Here is a 23509-nt window from a genome sequence, read left to right on the forward strand (position 1 = left end):
TAGGAACATTGATGGTCTGGATGTGGTCTATTTTAAAAGAAAATTTTTTTAAAAAAAATAGAACAAACCGAGGGTTTAAAGGCAGCTGAAATGGCCCTGCCTGTGCTGTAATAGGCAATTACAGGGAACCAAAGTGGTTTCCTGATTTAGCATAGTTGCTTTTTATAAAGTGTTTTCTTGATTACATTCTTCTTGAAAATGGCTCTTTAAGCAATTTTAGAATTAAAAAAAACCTGAAAATGTGCAGTTAATTATAATTACAATGGTTTTCATAGTAGACACATTTTTTACCAACTAATGAGCAGAATTTATTGCTTACCACTTGTCCTCTAGACAATTGTGCCACAGAAATTAAAGTCACACAGACATTTTATGCCACCCAAAAAAGAGACCATTAATATTGTCATGAAGATGTATAGAAGGTAACACAAAAAGTCTATTGCATGTTAAGTACTAAGGGGAATGCTTCATTAACGTAGATTTTGTTCCTTTTTTCATAGAAAAGCAATTTGAATGGTCACTTTAAAAAAATCAGTAGTCTGTAATTTTCATTGTTTTATTTTATTTCTTTTGAGTCTATGAACCTCTACCAGAAATGGATGGCATCACATTTCTCTGAGCAAACTCAACATATCAGCCTTTAGAAATGCATGCCAAGAATACCTTTAAACTTATTTTGTTGTTAAGCATAAATAATGTCACAAATGATTATCACTTAGTATAGAAAGTATTTTAAATGTTTTGTTAATTGTTTAATACCAGTGATTATGGAAACAGTGATATGAATATTTGGGGTCTTTATATTCACAACCTCAAAACATCAAATCTTATTAAAATGGTCATTATAGGCACAGTGCCTCTTAGATTCTTCCACTTATTTGACAACTTCAAATACATTGGAACTGATCCCTTTTTTGCTTTGGCAACCAGACAAGAACTTGTATAGAACCGTAAATGTTATTACATCATACACCGTTACTATTGCTGCTCGCCACTAGAGAGAAGAAATACCAGAGTGATTTCTCACTCTCTCTTACCAGACCTTACCTGACCCATGGCTTGCCAGGTAAAATTCATGGAGTGGATATTGACAGGAATGGCTGGCATTCTCTGTTGGGCTTTCCTGAAATCGTGTGTGAAGGGGGCCATTTTCCCCTCTGAGACAATCAGAATATCTTCTTCAAATCCTGTCGTGTAAATAATAAACAAACGTATCAAACCAGATTCATTTCGAAGAAACAGTCGTCTCATGCAGAAAGCAAAAACCTGAGAGAACCAGCGTAGGTCACTGTTTTTCATAAAGCACCTGCCACCATTAATAGGGTTACTTTCCGTCCGTGGTGGTTAAGAACCGGGCTTGCTAACACAGGGTAGAGTCAAGCAGTGCCTATGTTGGGTTCCTCTAACAACTCTGCAGTCAGGACTAGACCCGTCTGCCTCTGCCTCCCAAGGGCTGGGATTAAAGGCAAGCACCACCACCTCCCCGCTAGCCTTTGCTTTTTTGGGAAAGAAACTCATAAATGGAACGTCCAAACGGAAGACGCTGGTTTTAAAAGGAGGGTGCAGTCACCCAGGAAGTTAAGTTTAAAACACATTCCATACATGTATGGAGAGACTAAGGACAGACTGGGAAGGTACAAGTGCAGGGCCTTACCTATGAGCACTCTCGCTTGATGGGCGTCGATCCACAGGTACAAACTCTCCTCTGGCGGCTGCCCGGCATCTGCTCGCAGGAGGAGTAGGCAAGGTAGGATGCTCCTGAGCCAGAGCGCGAAAGCTGGGACAGCGTTTCTCCGGGCCATGCTGCTCAGGACCTTCTCCCTGGTGGAGCAACTCCTGCCGCAGCGACAACCTGCGCTTGTGAAGTTCTCGGCTTTCCTTTTTTTTTTTTTTTTTTTTTTGGTTGCAGCTGGCGGGGCTGGAGCTGCTGCCACTTAAAACGGCTGGACTTTCAAGTCTCCGGTCTCCGGTGCGAGTGAGCCTGGGGAGTGCTGGAGAGGAGGGAGCAAGGAGGGAGTGTATGCGCGGCCGCGCAGAAGGAGGGGGCCTGGAGGGACAGGGGACCGCAGAGACACGATGCTGGCAAAGCTGGAGGTGCCAGCACGTCCCGCGGTGCCAGCAACTAGAGGATCACACACTGGGGGGAGGAACCGCGGGAAAGGCTGGCACCGGCAAGCGCTAAGAGCTGGGGAGGCGCGGGCGGCCGCCACTAAGGGGCGCTGCGGGGCCGCGTGGGCGGAGCCGTGGTACCCGGGAGACCGTGCTCGCTCGCTTGCTCCAGATGAATGAAGTGCTGCACGCCCCGGGTTGTGAAGGAAACACAACAGAGAAAATGCACCCAAAAGGACTTCACGGTCGTCTCTCGATCCTTCTTGTGGGAGCAGGGATGCAGTGAAGCGGAAGAAGCTGGGTTCGATTGGCCATCAAAGATGCTGATAACTCCGTCTTCCATCCCGGGGGCTAACTGAACGCACCTGGTCCACCTTCACTAAGTGTATGTCTGCGTGCCTGTCTGCAAACCCTGTCTTCTCTAGCTGACAGTTTAGCCCTTGTCCGGGAAGTTAAATGCCGAGATTCTACAGGCTGGGGGGGGGGGGGGGTGGTCCGCAGAGGGACTTTTCATGTGTGCACTGGACCGGTACCCGACAGGTGGCGTGGTTTGTCTTCTTGATAACCCAATTGCACCCAGAATAGTTCCCTCGGCCCTGGATGATAGCTGTGAGCTGTGACAGCCCCGTGCCCCTCCCACACACAGACACACACCTTGCTCACGTGGGTAAGACTCTCCTAAAATAATTGGATTTTGGAGAAAAAATGAAGGCGCGTGCCCAGTCCCTGAAATCTTAGGGGTTCGGGGGCGAGACGACGGGTATTTTGGGAAGAGCGCCTTGCTGGCCCTGGCTTCCAGCATTACCTCCTCATCCAGTAGTGCACGGAAGATTTTTGCCTCTTGCTTGACTCCTTGAATGTACAGAGAAAACGGAAGCAAAAGGTTTTTCAAAAACACAGTAAGTTTTCAGACTCAGGAATAGCTTTGTTTACCTTTTTTTCCCTCACCTATTTGCTTTTGAACCAATGCACCCTAGGATCTTTGCGAAGCAGCGAGTCTCTCCGCAGGGAAAAATCAAACAGAAACTACACAACAGAAGTCGGACGTGTGAGTGTTCAACAAATGTTAGTCACGAACAGTTTCTTTAAAAAAAAAAATCAAACTGATAGAAAGAGGATTGCGTACGGAGGGTACACAAGAAGACTCCGTTGTGAACTGATGTGAACGCCACGTAACTTCATTTGTTATAGTGTTTATTTCTTTTGTGGAAGCTACTGTTACTATTCTCATTTTACTGATGGGGAACTAAAGCTTTAAAAGTTCGGTAGATTGTGCCCCGATATTCAGCTGGTGAGCAACGATGGCCAGAGTTCAAATACAATCGCTCTGACTTCAAAGCCCCCTCCCGTAAGGACTCCTCGTTGTCCTGAGCAATCACAAGATTGTTTGCCTGCAAAGTTTCATGGCCACTCTTCCTTGAAATCAAAACATGTAAACTGATTACGGCAGCACACGCTATAATATGAGCGCTAAAGAATTAGAGGCCGGGGCTCTATTGCTAATATAATCTACATGGAGTTTGAAATCAGTCTGGGCTACCTGAGACCCTATCTCAAAAAAACGGAATACCTTTCCTCAACATTTTATTTTATTGTTGCAGTGAATATTCATTTGTATAATGCTGTACTACATTAGGCAAACCTAAAACCCTTTAACATTGTAAAACCAGCATCATTCAATCACAGGTAATAATTTTGAAACACAATAGACATTTTCTTTGACTTGAAGCTTGTGGTTTTCATTGAAGGTTTTTCTCCCCTAGTGGTATTGCTCAGTCCTCGATGGCTCTTGGTGCAAGGACGCCCTCTACAGGTTGTTCTTGTCAAATACTAGCTGAGAACTGAAAAAAGGAATAAATTCTTATGACAGCTTTCTTGGAGTGAGGATTTTCTGTGGCAGTTGTCTTGGGTGTTGGAATAGCAATCTCCCCTGCCGTGAGGGCATATCCCCCTTTTCAGTAGTTCTTTTGTTTGGTGCCGTGTCTGTTACCCCAGCACTCAGGGGCTAAGGCAGGAGGGTTTCTATGAAAGCGAGACCAGCTGTCGCTCGTTTGAATTCAAGTCCAGCTTGTATCATATCATCACCATCGTCATCGTCACCACCAGCATCGTCACCACCAGCAGCAGCAACAATGGTTGCTTTCTGTTCACGTCTTTCCAGCAGGAGCCACTATATTATATTTTTAGAGGAATATAAAAACGTTATTTAAAAATGATTGGTTCTGAGCAGATGTCTAAGCAGGTGAGAGCCCTTACCTTTACTGACCAAGCATGAGGACCTGAGTTCATCTCCCTGACAAACAAATGGAAAGTCGGGCCAGGTAGCATTCTCCAAGTGACCCGAGTGCTGAGAAGTGGGCAGGAGGGTCCCTGGGACGTGCGTACTGCCTAGTGCTGGGCTTAGCGGGAAACCCTGCCGCAGGAAATAAGGTGAAAGGTGACAGTGTCCTCTGTGTATGAATTGCACATGAACACACACACACACATGCACACACACATACACACATATACACACCCATACACACACACATACACCCATATACATACACATGCACACATACATACACACATATACACACCCATACACCCATACACACACACACCCACACACCCATACACCCATACACACACACACACACAAACACACACACACACACTCACAAACCTGGAATTTAAGCCAAGTGTAGTGGTACATGACACCCACCCTGTGATGGCAGCCATCTGGAGCCTAAGGAGGAGGACCATTGCCAGAGCTCATAGCTAGCTCGGGTTGTGAGGTAAAATCCTGTCTCAAAGAAGAAAAAAAGAAATTTGTGATTGAAAATGGGTTTAAAGAGGAGGAAGGAGCATTCTTTGGGTATACAAAGTCAGCTATTCTTAACAATTCTAGAGCGTATCTTCATAGGAAATCTGTCCAAGAGCTGAATTCTTATCCCCCACCCCCTTTAAGTCAAAGATAAACCAAGTAGATTGTTCGTTTAGGATAGGTATGTTTTAAATTTTTTTCTAATAGAAAATGTGATTGCGATGATAAGCATTGGCTATATAGTGTATTAGGAAGTCATTATGTTTACTTTGAAAACTCATTTATTTTCTGTCCGGTATGCTTCCTTTTCTTGTGTGATTCAGCCCCACCATTTGTGTTTGTATTCTCACTTATCTGCTCATTAATTTATTCACACCTTCAGTAAATTTTACTAAATACTCAACGCAGGACAAGCACTGACCGAGGACAGGCAAAACAGCACTCGACCGCACCCCAGAGCACCAGAGCTACTAAAATGACCACACAACCATGACATGAAGCAGAATGCAGCAACGTTTGACAGAAGTTCAAAGGAGAAACCTGGCATCTGGAATTCTGAACAGTTTTTCTTATTTATCATCCATCCAAAACATTCTTAGGGATTTGACATGTGAATTGTACAGTCACAGGGACAGGAAGGCAACTGAAAATGAGGGTGATTTCTCCCTGGTGGAGTGGCCTTTCTGTACCAGGTCCCACCTACAATTACCTTGGTTGCTACAGAAGTTGGGGTGGAAACTGGGCACATCAGTGATACCTGAGTTACATTTGTAGCATACCCCTGTGGAAAGGAACTCTCGCAAAAAAGAAATAGAAAAGAGCCAGATATGCATAATTTAGTTTTGTTTTTAGAAGACAATATACAATATGTATATAATAATACACGACTCATCTGTCAATCTGTGTTCATATTTATTTCTATACACCATCTGGAAGATAATATACCATGAAATTTCCAGTGAGCATCTATAAAGCATGAAAGTAGGAATAGAAAATGATTTTCCTTTTATGTACTTGTGGGACTTTCCTAATAAGATGCTCTTTTGGTTAAAAATGTTTTTAAGAGTAGAGAGAGGTTGCTCCTTTTGTGCTTCAGCCGGTTTCTCCCCAGGCAGGCAGCTGTCACCTGCTCAGGCGTGCTCCTCCTCTTACAGACTTGATCATCTGAGATACGTCACCATACCTGACAGCTCATTACTGAAGCACACACCGCCTGAGCGCCCTTCTGCACCCCACCGACATTCTTGCCTGCTTTTCCCAGGGTGCCATTGCCCAGCAACCTTGCAAATCTTGTCTTCCACAAATCACGCCCAGAATTTCTTGTTTACCTATGCTGCTTCATCCCTATGATAGTTAACAAAACCATTTCTGATGATAAGGGGGAAGGTGGAAAATGATTCCACTGCCTAATATCAGAGGGAAAGTAAAGCAAATCAGGATGATTTTACATAAAATGCTTTAGCTTTTAAATTACACCTTTATCATTTAAAACAATTTTAAATGTAAGTATATTTCAATCATATTCTTCCCCCCCTCCCAAGCCAATTAATTGTAAGTTCTTTCCCCAAAACAAAAAAAAAAAAAACCCAATACAACAACAAACCCTTCAAAACCAAGAAAACAAAAGAAAACCACACACCAGAAGAAAAACAAACAAACTAAAAAAAAAAAAAACCCCACCAAACTGTAACCAAATAAAAACACACAAAAGAAAGTGTGACGTCTGTTATACGTTGGTCAATTACTCCTTAACATGAGGGCTGAACTGGAGCAGCTGATACACCCTGTGTCGTTCTGTTGGAGAAACTGGTTTCCCCTCTTCCTACGAGTTCCATGGTAACGTGGAAGGATGCTGTTTTGGCGTTGTCTGCTCACCATGAAACTTCTAAAGCTAAAAAGATAAGTAAATAACAAATAGTAAATGAGTTAAAAAGTCAGTCCTCACTTTACAGTGCTACCTGTGTTTGCTAAGAAGAAAAGGGGAAGGAATGAAACAAATTTGGCTTTCTTAAAAAAACAAGACTAAACAAAACACTGTTTCCATTCCTCAAAGCCAGGAGCTCTAATGACTGAGAACGCAAGTGCTCTGTGTGTTTATAAGGTGTTTGTAGCTCAGGGCTTTGACTCAGCTGCTGAAGGCGAGTTGGTTTTTGTTGTTTTGTAATTTATAGAGTATTATGTAGCTCTCTGGAATGGCTTTGGTAAACATTAACTTCTACAAATAGCTCAGTTACTGTAGACAATTCAAATAGTTAAGGGGGAGATTATAAAAGATTTTCATTTGGATAGCATTCAAATAATACGTGTCAAAATGATAAATTAGCAGCTCTTTAAATTGTCTTGGCAAACACTCAATCAATTAAGCTATCCATAAGTAGAAGTAATCTAACATGTAAAAAAAATCAGTGGCTGATACATATGCTGAGGTCGTGTGGTTTAAATAAGTGTGCATGGCTTTCTGAAAGGAAACCAAGTAAACATTAGGTTTATGAGTTAATGAGCTTGCTTGTAGTAACTGGCACTTGAATTGGGTGAAAATCAAATAACTTGAAACATAAAGCCAAAATCTTCCTTCGTTGGTTGTGGTGAACTGTGGATTTCCAGCAGGATGAGGGTAGCTCATGCCGAGGCTGCAGTATTCCAACGTCTAGGGCACAGATGAGTTTGCAGTATTCCAACGTCTAGGGCACAGATGAGTTTGCAGTATTCCAAGGTCTAGGGCACAGATGAGTTTGCAATTCTGTCCACCATCAACTTCAAATGGATTGTTTCTGTGATATACACATCTATAGAAGGGAAGGGATTTGTACAAGTATCAGAACCTTGCTGGCTATGAACAGATAATTATGGAAGTGAGATTTCCTCTGCCGGCTGTACTGAAGGAAACACTACTGTGCTCACTGCCCCCGGGAAAACATATAGAAAATAGGACAGGTGTTTGAGCTTCCTGCTCTCTGCCTAGCCTTTTCTGGAGGATGTCTCTAGGCCCGGGATGCCTAGCTTATCTCAAGGGTGACCCTTGATACAGTCCTCTGCAGATGTTCTTCCCCTGATGACCCACATGGTAATTAGGCAACTGCTCCAGCCATTTAGATAGGGCTGGGCGGTGCTTCCACTAATCCAGCTGTATGATAGGAGCGTGCCACTTCATGCAAGTTAGGGTTTGACCCCAGGCTCCCCAATCCTACATGTTCCTTATATGCTGGAATAAAGTTGAGCTGATTCACCGGTCTGTCTCATTGGTATCCACAGACATCTTGAACCCTGTTCCCTGCTCTGTTCCCTCCACCCTCGTGGACCAATGCAGCCAATGATCTGGAGCAAGAGGCAGAACCACATTAGGTCCAAGAACTTTAAAGGCACATCCCTGATTAGAGTGTGGGCTGATGGAATCCACAGAGAGCGAAGAAATCTCTAAGGAGAGAACAAGCTGAGAATACACAGGCGGAAACTTCACATGGCTGCTCACAGTTTTGATACCAAAAAATGAAAAATCCCCAGACCTCCTTCAAAGCTAGGAGAAACTGAGCTCTTAACAAGCCTGTGAGGAGACCTCAGACACTGGGAGAGACTCCAGGAGAAAACTCTCTTAAGGGTGGCTGAAGATAACCCTGTAGCAGAAGTTCTCAACCTGTGGGTCATGACCTCACAGGGCTGCATAGCAGATATTTATATTATGATTCATAAAAGTAGCACAATTACAGTTATGAAGTAGCAACAAAAATAATTTTGTGGCTGGGGGTCCCTACAACATGAGGAAGTGTTAAAAGACTTCCTAATTAACCTGTACTAGGAAGGTTGAGGATCACTGCTCTATAGTAAAGCTTGTTATACTACGTTGACCCCAATGAAACTTCAGCTTCAAAAGGCGCTCAGTGAGATTGCTAGCCTACCACATGTAAGGAGGACCCTGAGTTTTAAAAAAGAAAGAAAGAAAGAAAGAAAGAAAGAAGGAAGGAAGGAAGGAAGAAAAGAAAGAAAGAAAGAAAGAAAGAAAGAAAGAAAGAAAGAAAGAAAGAAAGAAAGAAAGAGGAAGAAAGAAATCAAAAGCATCAAGTTTATCTGCAAGTGAAGTGTCTCCTGAAAACAGATTCAAAGACTTTCAACAGGGCTGGAGAGCTGACTCCGCAGTAAAAGCACTTCCTGCTCCCCCAGAAAATCAGGGTTTGGTTCCTAGGACCCACATCATGATTCACAGCTGGCTATATAATGCCTGCTCCAGGGAATCCAACACCCTCTTCTGATGTATATGTACACACACAGAGATACACATAAAATAAAAGTAAATAAATCTTTAAAGAGACGTTTTAAAATCTGCTTAGAACCCAACATTTCCGATGTTTATAGTCTTTAATCAAGTTATTGGTTATGTGGGGAAGCAGGAAAAACTAGCACCTAAAACAGGAATCAAGCAAGTCAACAGGAAAACATCAAGAAATAACAGAAGCCATGTGATTCACGGGTCAGGGCTGTCAATCACTTTTTAAAATACACTGGGGATTGTAAGGAAGACAAATACAATTAGGAGAGAGAACAAATGTGAAGACTACACAATTAAAACCCATATCATCTGATTCTTCTAGAGCCTTTCTTGTTTAGACCGCGTAATCAAGCCAGTGACACAGCACTAGGGAGGGAGGGGCAGGCAGATCTCTGAGTTCAAGGCCAGTCTGGTCTACAGAGTGAGTTCCAGGACAGCCAGGGCTACAGAGAAACCCTGTCTCAAAAAAACATAAATAAATAGATAGATAGATAGATAAATAAATAAATAAATAGATAGATGGATGGATGGATGGTTTTATATTTGTGAGACTGATTCTCTTCCTGGGGGTTGTGCTTCCCCCACCACTCACACCCGTTTCTTATGTTCAGTGTTCACACCCATTTCTTATGTTTAGTGTTCACACCTGTTTCTTATGTTCGGTGTTCACACATGTTTCTTATGCTCAGTGTTCACACCCGTTTCTTATGCTCAGTGTTCACACCCGTCTCTTATGCTCGGTGTTCACACCCGTTTCTTATGTTCAGTGTTCACACCTGTTTCTTTTGTTCAGTGTTCACACCCGTCTCTTATGCTCGGTGTTCACACCTGTTTCTTTTGTTCAGTGTTCACACTTGTTTCTTATGTTCGGTGTTCACACCTGTTTCTTATGTTCAGTGTTCACACCTGTTTCTTATGTTCAGTGTTCACACCTGTTTCTTTGTTCAGTGTTCACACGTGTTTCTTATGTTCGGTGTTCACATATGTTTCTTATGACCAGTGTTCAAATGCAGTTTGTTTCAGAAAATTTTAAAGTAAGATTGTTTTCTGTTGTGAGGTCAACACTATTCAATGAAATTGTATAGAGTATCATCAGTTTGACTACTGACACACAAATAACATGTTTACAAATACACTGTGGTGTTGTTTTTCTTAAAGCCTTTATGCTGAAAACAGCAATACCTAAAGTAAAAAATTTAAATTTTCATTGAATTTGCTTGAGTTGATTAGATACACTAAACATCACATATCCACACTTATAATCTTCAAAAGCAAGTATCAGTCTTCCAACATAAATGATCATGAAAATCTTCATACTAGTACACAGAGAAGGAGAGGTCACTGGACTTCAAAACCTAAGTACTTGAAACTATGCAAAATGAATCATAGAAAATGAAAAAAGACTTTGGTGCGTGGAGCTCAGCGGTCCATCAGAAAAAAATCAAACAGACTTTCTTAGTAATAAGTAGTAAGTAGTAAGTCTGGGAGCTCTGGAAGCCGAGAGACTCTCACAGCTTTCCAGAACCAATATCCACGTTCTGAGAGAAGCATGAACCTTCCCAAAGGCCCATAGGGACCACTGCTTCAAAAATGTGTGTATCAGCCGGGCAGTGGTGGCGCACGCCTTTAATCCCAGCACTCGGGAGGCAGAGGCAGGCAGATCTCTGAGTTCGAGGCCAGCCTGGTCTACAAGAGCTAGTTCCAGGACAGGCTCTAGAAACCACAGGGAAACCCTGTCTCGAAAAACCAAAAAAAAAAAATGTGTGTATCATAATCATTACAAGGAAGGCTAGAGGCAAGAGAAGAAACAGCGGAAGAGTTCATCTCTAGAGTGTGAGGTGGTTAATGGAAAGTGTAGTAAAAGCTATTTTTATATAAAAATGAATGTAAATAAGTGAGGGTTACATTACAGATTCTACCCTCTCTACAATTTTATTTACTTGTTTGGTTTCTTTGTGTACTGATGATTGAGCACGTGAGGCAAGGACCCTACCCTGGGTTGCAGTCCTAGCCTGTGCTTGAATGCATATATTTTCCCCCCTTTTAATTTTTGATGTTCTTTTTTAAAGGAATTAACAAGCATAATAAGCTGCCAAATATTCATTTTCCAGTAACGCCAGTTGTCTCTGCTAATCTTTCTTGTCCCGGAGTTGATTGAGTCTGGTTCGACAGTCATCCAGCATCCTTATGAATTCTGTTGGCCTGGTGTGCATTTTCACACCTTTTACCTTTAACTCCACTGAGGCTTTTTCTGTTTTTGTTCTTTTTTTGAGGCAGAATCTCGCGCTACAGCCCAGACTGTCCTCAAACTCACCACAATGCTCCTGTCTCAGCCTCCGAAGTGCCGGAAATACAAGAGTCAGTCTACGGAGTCTTAAAATAGTTAGAATATCATTTTCACTGTTTGCCTCTAGGGTGCAGCACTGTGAAGGTTGAAGTGGAAAGATCCTTATTTCAAGGCCAGCTCAACTACAGACCAAGCTACAGGTCAATACAAACTACATAGTGTGACCCCCTCTTAAAAACAAACAAACAAACAAATTCCCAAGCTACCCCACCAAAACACACTTGAACGCACACATACACAGTATTATTAAAGTAAGTGGTTTTTTTTTCCTTTTTATAGACAATATTGTTGAATCTTCATTTTTAAAACTTTAACCTGATAACATTTGCTTTGAAAATGGAATGTGCAGATATTTGAAGCTCATGCATTTAGCAATATTGTCAGCCTGACCCTAACACTTTGTCACGTCTAGTCTGTTTCTTTTTTATTGCCTCTAATTGACTAATTACATGCTTTTTATTTCCCAGCTATTAGCTTTAGTCTGTTTTGGTTTCTCCTCCCTATAATTTAGAATATTCTTCTTGAGCTTACACTCTACTCACATGCAGCGTTGGTCTGTGTCACACGCAGTGAAGAACCTTGCAGAAGTGCACATCTGTGCACATCTGTTTTTCTCACCCTCCTGCTGTTGTCACAGCGCCCTTCACTGTGATGTGTGATAGACGTCACAGTGCATGTGTCCTCATCTTTGAAGGGCTGATCTTCTAAAGGAAACTTTTAAAAGGTAAAGGATGATTTTGTGCTGTGCACCTGCTCAGCATGTCTGGTGTCCCTCTGGTGTCCTCTCCCTCTTCCACGGTGACTCCGTTTAATTCTTTTTCACAATGCATGTCTTCTGGTGACAAGTTTCCCATTTAATTGCATGTTATTATTTCAAAAGTCTCTTCACATAGAAAGTTCTAGGTTGGGTGTTTTACAGTTTACATGGCATCATGAAAGTTGGCTCAGTCGGGTAGGTCTCTTTAGACTTACAAAGAATCTCTCTCTTCCATTTTTCTTTCTCATCTTACCTTTTAGATTTTTTTCACTCATTTTTAGCAATTCGAGTGATGTGTTTTTGGTATAGTTTTCTCTTTGCTGCTCTTGCTGGGATTAATGGTCTTACCTGGACCTATGACTCTACACTTTCCTTCTATTTTGGAAACATTTCTAGCATCCTTTATCTCTTCCGCCCTCTTGTTCTGGAATCCCAATCACCTGTAAGAAAGTCTGTTTGATCTTACTTAAGTGTTGGTAGCTCTTTCTTCATGTTTTTAATACTTCACAACATAAACCAATATTTCCTCCTTTCTCCTTCCCTTCCTTCTTTCTTACCTCCCTCCCCTCCCCTCCCCTCTCCTTCTTTTTCTGCAAAACAAAGAAACAATTTGAAAAAAAAAAGGTTCATCACTTACATAACAATGCAGCGAAAGGAAATCACGGCTCGTTTGGTGGCATTCGGCAGTTTATAAATAGATTTCAGGGCTAAACTTCCATTCTTTCCATTATGTATCATTCTCACAATGAAACAATTTATCACGGCTAGATCTCATTCCTAGTCTTGGACAGTTTTCTATAGATAAGTGCTGAGCTGCTGTTTTCATATTTAGAAATCAGAAGCAAAGTATTTCCATACATATTCTTCCCTAATTCAGTAGTCATCACCTAAATTTCCACCGAGAACTAAAAGATAATACTAAACAGATTTTTGTCAGATATACATTAGGCATACAGCATTTACTAAAACTTTAATATCTTGCATCTTTATGAAACAATATAAAAACATGGTTGCATGGTAATATGCCAACATTTATTGAGCGAACAACGTATGCTGGGCATTTTCATGGGCAGAGTTTTATTTGTTTTGTTTATAAACTGGCTTGCTTGAAGAGGGCTTTTAAAGGATTCTAAGAGAAGTCACGAGACTGGACTGCATACATTTTCAAGTCAGGGAACAGTTTAATGTCGAAATCAGAAAACACATCTTGCTGCTTTGCTCCAAATCTGGGGAGAGCCTCCTTTCCCAACTAGGGAAAGGGGCTTGGCTTCTCTCTCTCTCTCTCTCTCTCTCTCTCTCTCTCTCTCTCTCTCTCTCTCTCTCTCTCTCTCTCTCTCTCCCTCCCTCCCTCCCTTCCTCCCTCCCTCCCTCCCTTTTAATTAATTTATCTTTGAGACAGGGTCTTAGTCTATAGCTCTGACTGTCCTGGAACTCACTGTGTAGACCAGGCTGGCTCAAGCTCACAGCAATCTGCCTGCCTCTGGCTTCCAAGTGCTGGATTTAAGGCGTTCTCCACTATGCCCCTCATTTGGCTTTTCAGATGCCTTCCCTATTCACAGCAGTGGATGATGTACTATAGTTACCTGAAGCTCTTAAACCTTGCTCTGGTCTGTCTCAGTCCCAGGACAACGCCTTGGGCTGCATCAAGCTGGGGGAACTTCAGGCACTTTGGGTACACTCCCATCTCGAGGCCTCCACAGCATCTTCTATTCCCTGTATTTGTATCACTCACTCCCAGGCATTTATCACTCTTGCTCCTTCACCTCCTTCACAGGGTGACCATGTTCATCTCACATTTAGAATTCCCTAGCTCTGTGAAGCCATGCCTCGTCCCTGCTCTGGTTTCTCCATCCCCGTTTCCTGCTTTAGCTGGACCAATAGCATCTATTTCTACTCGTCTCTTACACAGGCACTTGTTGATTCTCCCTTTCTCTAACTCCCATCTCCCCACCCACAAAACTAAGTTAGGAAAGCAGAGCTTCCTTTTGTTCTGTCCAGGGCTATATTCTCAGAACCTAGGACCGTGCCTCACGCTGTCCTAAAACCATGTCTGATGGAAGCCAAGAAGCTAGAGACAGGCCTTAGGCTTGAGAGTGGGGGTGATTTTAGGGAGACAGGGATAGCAAAATGTAGTAAAATTAACAGTAGAACGGGATATATTGAGAGAAGAAGGATCAAACAGGTCATGGGGACGGGGAAGAAAAGGCCAGAGGAAGTCTTAACAGAAATAAAATGTGCATGAAGAAGTTACTTGGGAACTTAGGCTCTTGCAACTCAAGAACAAAAATATATAATGAAAGCAGATAGCAAAACATACATGTTAATAAAGAACTGGGGTGGGAGCTAAAGGTTTAAGCGGGTCAGGGGACAATGGGCTAGGAAAAGGAGAAGTTAAAGTAGGTTAACAAAAACTAAGGATGTTTAAAGAAGCCTTATGAAAACTTGCTAGCTTGTAAGCTAATCAAAAAGCACATTTTTTTAAAAAAAAAAAAAAGGGAAGTGTGAAGAGGGATATCCAATATTAACGAACAATGCTACTACCAGAAGACGTGGGATAGTAGATGAAAATATCAGAGCTAGGCATGGCTTACCGCCTCCTAGTTATTGGTCTGGGAGGCCCCAGAGTACCCCCAAACAGTACAGGCTATTGCCCTTGTTTTTGGTGGCCCACCAAAATGACTAGATGGTAAGATGGTAGACTGTTGAAGAGAAGACACCGCACACTCAGGTTACAGGACTCAGAGAAGCGGATCGTGAATACATCAGGAATCTTTCTCCCTGATGCTTAGCTTTCCCAGTGCTGGAAGATGCTATGCAAGCTGCTGCTAGGCCCTGGATGTAACAATACCAACCTGTGAGGCAACATGGCTCCCCTTGTGCAATAGTGGCAAGACTGTCTATGGGGTAAACAACTGCTTTCTCGGTTGAGTGTAAGGCCTGCTCCGCGGGAAGAAGTGTATGCCTAGCACTGTAAATGTAGTCAAAAACATGGTTTGAGGAAGTTACAGGTCATAAGAACCTATTGGCTTTGTTCTTCTAAACGGCCATTGTGCTGGCTATTTTTATGCCAAGTTAAAGTTATCTGAGAGGAGTCACGCTCCACTGAGAAAATGTCTCCATAAGATTGGAGTGTAGGCAAACCTGTAAGACATTTTCCTTTGTTTTATTCATCTTTTTATTTTACACCCCAGCTGCAGCCTCCTCCTATCCTCCCCTCCCAGCCCCTTCCCCCATGCCCACCCTCCAATCCCCTCCTCTTCCATCTGCATCCAGAAAGGGGCAGGTCTCCCATGAGTATCAATAAAACATGGCATATCAAGTTGCAGTAAGACTAAGCACCTCCCCTTGTATTAAGACTGGGTAAAGCAAACCAACCTAGTATGAGGAGTAAGGTCCCAAAAGCCAGTATAAAAGAGTTAGAGACAGCCCATATTCCTGCCACAAGTGATGTGGGAAGTCCTTCTGTATATGTGTTGCTTTTATTGGTTAATGAATAAAGAAGCTCCTTTGGCCTGTGATAGGGCAGAGTAGACCTAGGCAGAAAACCTATACTGAATGCTGGGAGAAATAAGGCAGAATCAGGGAGATACTGTGTAGCTGCCACAGGAGACAAATGCATCAAACCTTGCCAGTAAACTATGAGTCTTGTGGTAAAGTATAAAATAATGGAAATGGATTAATTTAATATATAAGAGCAGCCAATAAGAAGCTAGAGCTAATAGGCCAAGCAGTGATTTAATTAATACAGTTTCTGTGTGGCTATCGTGGTTATTTTGGTTCTGGGTGGCCAGAAATGAATGAGTGGCCTCCGCCAATACACAAAATTTGCTTACAAACTAGTGGGGTTTCATAAGGCTTCTTCACACATCCTTAATTTTCATCAACCTACTCTTTGCGCTAAAACTGTAACATATATGCAGAGTGCCTAGGTTAGCCTCATGCAGGCTTCCTGGTTATCTGTCCAGTCTCTGTGAGCCCCTATGAGTGCAGGTTAATTGATTCTGTGAGTCTTTCCACGGTGTCCTTGACCCCTCTGGTCATCCACAGGAATACTGTAGGTCACTTTCTTAATTAATGGTTGATGTGATGAATGAATGGTTAATGAATGATTGTGGATACAGCTATGCCTGGGCTGGTGATTCTAGGTTCTTTAAAGAAGCAAGTTGAGCAAGCCATTGAGGAGCAAGCCAGTAAGCAGCACCCACCCCTGTATGGCCTCTGCATCAGTCTCTGCTCTGAATGTCTGTCCTGGCTTCCTTCAGTGATGAACTTGTGTGGAATCCTAAGTCAAGCAAATGCTTTCCTCTCTAACTTGTTTTATTCGTGGTATTTTACAACAGCAATGGTAAACCTGACTAAGTCAAATTACCTTCTAAACATACAGACTTATTTCCATAGATTTGTGCTGCTCTCAACCTTGGTCAGAAAAGCTTATTTCAGTGTACAGTGGTTAATGCAGGCTCATAATTGATCAACGTGCTGAAAATAAGCAATTGAGAGTGAAATTGTGAAAAGGAATAAGCATCTCAGTCATCTTTATCAACCCCACATCTGACCAAGGCTCAGGGGGCATCCAAGAAGAGGGAACCGAAATACTGTAAGAGCCAGAAGATGGGGAGGAATGTAAGTAAGCATTGCAGCTCAGATGGAAAGGGATCCTGGCAGCCGGGAGTCAAGGAGTACCACAAAGTCACTGTAGCTCCAGGGAAGGGTTTCCCCAATGTAACAACTCTGCTCAGGCAGGGGAGGGTTTCTCCAAATGAAACAGTTCTGCTAAGGTTCTCCCCCACCCACCCTGCCCCCGGAATGTAACAACCCTACTCCCCTGGGAGAAGCCTGTCCCAGTGAAAGTGTTAAAAGTTCTACCAGGCTCTTTTCCACTCTGGCGCCAAGGAAAAGTGGTTACTTCTCTGCCCCACTCCATTCCGGTGAAAGAAAGTCTTCACCCAAACCTCATTTAAGAGATTTATTGTGAGGGAAGAATCCAGGAGAGTGGCTGCCTCTGTCAGGGTGGAGAAAGGCTCCAGCAAACTGAATGGGCATAGGGCTTATATAGGTCGTAGAGGCAGAGATTTTTCCAGGGTAGAGATTTTTCAGGATGGGAATTGATCGGATTTCAATCCCTGAGCTTGAACAAATTCAGAGACTGGCTGGATTTCATACTCAGGGATTGGTTGGTTTTCCTGCTCAGGGATTGGTTGGTTTTTGTATTGAGGTGGTCAGGGGGAAAGTGTATTTCTTTCACTGGCTCTGGTTTCAAGGCCAGAGTGTGTTCCTTTGACTGACTCTTTTACCCTATGAGAAGTGCTGAGAAATGGTCTCTTCTGGACAGGACATGGTTTTCACATATGGGAACTCACAGTGACTCAAGATCAAACCAGTTAAAAGTCTAGCATGGAGGGGGAAGGGCTCCTGGGATCCCACTACTAACTGAGGAACTATTGGCATCTGCTGGCTGGGGGGAGGAGTGTGGGGGAGGATATATCTTTTCCTTAGGGTTGTGACCATTGCTAGTTTCCCACAGCCTAGTGGATGGTCCCACACACATGCCCATAGAGACAGCACTGATGGGATTTTTCCTTTTTCTGTTTAAACAAAAAAGAAAGGCTTTTATTTTAACATAGTAAAATTACATATAGCAAAACAGTTATCAAGCAAGAATTATAGTTACAATATTTAAATCTATTTTATCTTTTATCATAATTAAGGAAAACTATAATTATCTATTCATTTTTTAACTCCATCAAGGACTCTAGAAGGATATAATATTACCTAATTAAACAAGAAGTAAGCAACTTCCAAAACTCTAGAAATGACAGAGACATCTCGCTGCCTGGACAGTCACCCAAAGTTCCTCTGTACCGTTGGGGCATCCATCTTTGGCCTACAGGCCCATAGTATCCAGAGACATTTCCATGAAGCAGGAAATTTCAAAGGCAGTTCAGTCAGTATCTGCTGTGTCCTGCAGAATGTCTCGCAGACTCTTTCATGAGTCAGGAACCCCAAAGAATCATCTCACCTTTAGGCAAGTTTAGCAGTCCTCTCTCTGTGGGTTTTTTGTGACAAGTTTATGTAACAGTCCAGGCAAGAGCAGTTTTTTTGCCCAAATGGCTATCAAACTCCATAAGGAGCCTCTTCGATGCCCATCCTCTTGAAATAGATTGGTGCTGCCAGGAGCAGACGTGTCTCATTGTCATGAAAAGCCCGAAATTATTAAAACATTTAAAATGTCATATTTTGTAGTCTTTGAAAGATATGAAGAATGCCTATTTAACTGAAATATATCTCTATATTTCTAGAAAATCCAACTAACATGACTACAAGCTTGATTATTATTGACGATTACCCATTAATAACCTATATTTCCTAATTATACATTACATTTTTAAATGAACTACACAATCACAATACCTTAATCAAGAGTAGAAATACATATACATATAACAAAATTGACCTTAAATTAGTATCAGTAAACCAAGATTTATATCAATGTAAATTATTTATGCGCCAATCTGTAGTGAGGGGAGTGGCGGACTGCGTCCCGCCACCCAGCTAGCTTTACCCAAAATAATTACATGGAAACTGTATTTTTTTAAACACTATCTGGCCCATTAGTTTTAGTCTTTTATTGGCTAATTTTTAAATCTTGCTTTAACCCATATTTAATAATCTGTGTAGCACCACGAGGTGGTGTCTTATCAGGAGAGCTCTTAACCTGTGTCTGTCTTGGAGAGGAGAGGCATGGCAACTGCCTGAGGCATCTGCCTGACTCTGTTTTTTTTTCCCCACAATTTTGTTTTGTCTACCCCACCTACCTAATTTTTTGTCCTATTAAAGGGCCAAGGCAGTTTCTTTATTAACCAATGAAAGTAACACATAGACAGATAACCCTCCTCCATCAGGGATTCATTGGGTTAAAAAATACAAACACATAATAAAAATAAGTATTAAATGCACATACACACACCACCCCAAGAGCCACATGGAAAAACAGCATGTGATGCTTTATGTTGTCTTTATTCCTACAGTAGTGAGTCAGGCAAGGGCCGCTACAAAGGGGAAAAAACACAAACACAATTTGGAATCTGAACCTGTCATTTCTTAAAAGTATGTTTTAATACTTTAAATGGTTTTGCCTTAAAACATAATAAAAAATAAGCCATGAGGCCAAAATATTTACTAAGTAGGATCATATAAAGCTGACTAAAAAAGCTAAAGCTAAAAGAGTTCAAGGAGGGAATAAAAGGACTAAATCAGGGGGTGATTGTTTCCAAGAAAAAAAAATCACACCCCACAAATGCCCTTATTAAGTCTGCCCACACCTACCCCCATCTCCCTAATGTCAAGACAGCCTGTCGGAGCAGAAAGACACCGTTGCCCTTGGCCTAATGCACCAAGTCTGGACGAAACTCCACACGCTTCCCACTAGATTTTCTGTAAGATAACATCTTTTGATGTCTGGTTTACGATAGCAGTTGCCTAGGTTACTTCACAGAAATTTGAAGGTCACCTTTGTCAAAAAAAAAAAAAGAAAGAAAACAAAAACAAAAAGACAAAAACCCACTGACTTTTCAACTAGGCCTTCAGAGAGCTGATGGATGGATGGCTGAACCGTGAGAAGAGGTTTGGCATCTGTTCCTTCATTTCTCTCTGCCCCCTTTAACCCACCGGCCAGAGTCTCTTCAGGCTGCATGCAGACACACTGACTGTTTAACAAACGTTCTGTCCTGTAGTACAGGGTATACTCGCTCTAACGCATGCAGTGTGCAGGCAGATGTGGCAGTGTGCAGGCAGACATGGTGCAGGAGAAGTAGCTGAGGGTTCTACATCTTGCAGGCAACAGGAACTGGACTGACACACTGGGCAGTATCTTGAGCATAGGAGAGCTCAAAGCCCGCCCCCACAGTGACACATTTCCTCCAACAAGGCCACACCTCCTAATAGTGACACTTCCTTTGGGGGCCGTTTTCTTTCATATTTCATATTTCAATCAAAATATGATTGTAACGTCATATTAAAATATTAAAAGAGCTAATATATACTTGGTTGTTTTTCTCTTTTTACTCTTTTGGGGACCTGCCACCCAACTCCCAAATAAACCACACAGAGGCTCGTTGTATCTTTTGAATGCCCTGCCTTAGCTTGGCTTGTTGCTCATCAGCTTTCTGAAATTATCCTGTCTACCTTTTGCCTCTGGACTTTTTCCTTTTCTCACTTCTGTCTCCCACTGAGGCGGCTACATGTTGTCTCACTGACTCTGCTTTCTTCCCTCTAGCACTTAGTTTAGCTTTTCCACCTAGCTCTACTCTGCCCTATCACAGGCCAAAGCAGCTTCTTTATTCATTAGCCAATAAAGGCAACACGTACAGAAGGACCTCCCACATCAGAGAATTCTTGGCGTGGTTCCCGGAGCACAGTAATTACTACAAGGATGATGGCGAGGGCCATCAATACCCAGGGATTTTTCTCTACAGGCTTTATTTTGGTGAACTTATCAATAGCTCTTGCTGACTCTGCTATTTGGATGATTTATGATTCTTAGGGGTGGCTACCAGGCTCCCTTGCTTGCTTTCAAACTCTATCGAAATGAAGTCAATCCTAATTTCTGTTGACAAAGCAAACATTCTCCTTGTTTCTGACCTGAGAGTCTTCCAGCTAGCGTTGCTTCTCCTGTCTTCTTGCCTATACCCCTCACTATCCCGCAGACCCAGGACTATCCTACAGACACAGGACCATCCTACAGACTCAGAACTATCCTGCGGACCCAGGACTACCCCGCGGACCCAGGACTATCCCGCGGATTCAGGACTGAAGCATGCTGGGGCCCAGTTCATATTTGCCTTCTTCCCGCTACTGCTGCACCCGTGATAACCCACGGACCCAGCACTATCCCACTATTACACAGACCCAGGACTGAAGCGTGCTGGTGCCAAGTTCATATTTGCCATTTTCCCGCTACTGCTGCACCTGTGATATCCTGCTCAATCGTATGAAAATTTTTTGAAGTGCCACTTCTATTCACTTTCCTCTTTCACTGCCCTCCCCCACAATGACTTACTAGTTTTGGTTATTATTATGTATAGGTATGTATGTGTATGGTGGTTGCCTTCAGTGACAGGAGATTGCCTGATGTTTGAATTATAGATTGTTGTTTGCCTCTTTAACTGGGGGACTCCTCTCTTCAACTATCCTTGCAACTCAATCCTCCTTAAACGGAAGGCCAAACGTGCACTCCTTATATTTTGTGTAACAGGCTTCTTGCTTTGAGCTCTTCCTTTAGCCTCTCACCCCACATCTTGTGGACCCGAGTCTAGCCCACACCAACACCATGCTGCCTCACAGATGCTGTGCCTCAGTTAAATACACAGATTCCTTCCGGAAATATTCCAGTGCTTTCTAAACTCCCGGGCTTTATCTTTTCTTTAATAGCCCCTTGATCGTAAAGCTTTCTAGAATCATCTCTGCCTGTCAGAATCCTGAGCAAACTTCCTGGGTCTCCTCTAAAAGTTCTCTATCTGCATAGCTTCATGCCTGACACCCCAGCCTTTTGAAAGGGCAAAGGATAAAAAATTGACATAAAACTGAGAAGTTATAAGAGAGGTGAGAAAAAAATATTTTAATGGGAGTGAAATGAATAACCTTACAACATTTCTTGTCTTGACTAGGTCCCTCATAGCAGCTAGAAACCAGTTCTGAAGCATTTATCATCTCCAAGATTTGTATCGGTATAGGGAGAAAAGGGATAAGGTTATATGCTCCTAGGGGAATGTCAGCTGGGGATAAGGCAAATGCCTGTAATCTCAGCACTCAGGAGGCTGAGGCAGGAAGGTGGTAAATTCACAGTCTGCCTGAGTTACATAGCATTACACTATCTTAAAAACCAAGAATAAAGAAATTAACAAATTGGGCATAGTTTAATTTACAGAAACAAGTATATTATATAGCTAGGTTTTATGGCTTAAATCAACATTATTAAAATATAAATTTCAAATAATAAAAGACAGCAATTGAAATATTTTCTTGGATATATTTTGACAAAAAAAAATCACGTACAATGTATTCATTGCTCCAATCAAGATAAAGACATTTTTACCATCCCCAAAAATGCCTCTTGGTTGTTACCCTTTCTCCGCCCATCACCAAGGGCATTCTGCATTTTTGTATTTATGGACTTCTTTGAGGCTATTTTACACAGAATCATGCAATGTTTACTACTTTATGCTGGGTTTATGTAATTTAAAATACTTTTGAAATATGTCTAGAGTAATGTCCATGTGTAAGTAGGCAAATACTTATGATCAATGAATAGTTCAAACGAAGTTATGTTAGCGGTTCCACTAAAATCTATTTATACGTTATCCCGTTGCTAGACACTGCCACCACGTCTTGCCTGCCATGAATGAAGCTGTTGTGAACATTTATAGCTAAGTTTTTATGAGGGCTTTCACTTCTTTTGGGCAAATTCCCAGAAGCAGAACTGCAAGGCTATATAGTAAGAAGCAGAACTATATATTAACTTCCAAAATGGCGTCCAAGGTGGGTCTAGCATTTTACGATCCGTCCAGCAGCGCACGAAGGAAACTATTTACTGTCCCACGTTCTGACCTATGCTTGGCATAGCCAGTTTTTAAAACTACCCATTCCAGTTGGTACACGGTGATATTTAATTGCGGTTTGATTTGTATCATCACCTTAATTACTAATGTTCATACTGCCATACGGTTGATGACCATTTGCATAACAACTTGTGAGGGGTGTTCGAATACTTGGCTCATGTTAATTGGGCCATCCACCTTCTTGTTGAACTATTAGACATCTGAGACAGCAGGTCATTGTTATCAGATCTGTGTACTGTGAGTGTGTTCTCCACGTCTGTGGCCTGCCTTTTCATTTTTATTAAATGTGATGTTGAAATGATTAGAGGTTTTTCTTTTCTTCTTCTCCTTCTTCTTCTTCTTCTTCTCCTTCTCCTTCTCTTTCTTTCTTTCTTTCTTTCTTTCTTTCTTTCTTTCTTTCTTTCTTTCTTTCTTTCTTTCTTTCTTTCTTTCTTTTCGGTTTTCTGAGACAGGGTTTCTCTGCAGCTTTGGAGCCTTTCCTGGAACTAGCTCTTGTAGGCCAGGCTGGCCTCGAACTCACAGAGATCCACCTGCCTCTGCCTCCCAAGTGCTGGGATTAAAGGCATGTGCTACCACCACCCGGCTATGAAAGAGGTTTTTAGCTATTGCAGCA

The 23509-nt window shown here is 42.2% G+C and overlaps 1 protein-coding gene across 1 annotated transcript in view; it reads right to left on the minus strand.

Moving 5' to 3' along the window:
* Positions 1 to 1804, minus strand: part of Wif1 (WNT inhibitory factor 1) — a 63403-nt gene extending 61599 nt beyond the window's left edge. Inside the window, exons 1-2 of the mRNA XM_038314964.1 lie at positions 1655 to 1804; positions 1048 to 1187 (exon numbers count right to left, since the gene is read on the minus strand). Of these exons, the coding sequence (XP_038170892.1) occupies positions 1048 to 1187; positions 1655 to 1802 (288 nt within the window). The 5' untranslated portion in view covers positions 1803 to 1804. The remainder of the gene's footprint in view (positions 1 to 1047; positions 1188 to 1654) is intronic.
* Positions 1805 to 23509: the final 21705 nt, after the last annotated feature.

Source organism: Arvicola amphibius, chromosome 17 (assembly GCF_903992535.2).
Source record: "Arvicola amphibius chromosome 17, mArvAmp1.2, whole genome shotgun sequence".
Classification (NCBI taxonomy): Eukaryota; Metazoa; Chordata; class Mammalia; order Rodentia; family Cricetidae; genus Arvicola; species Arvicola amphibius.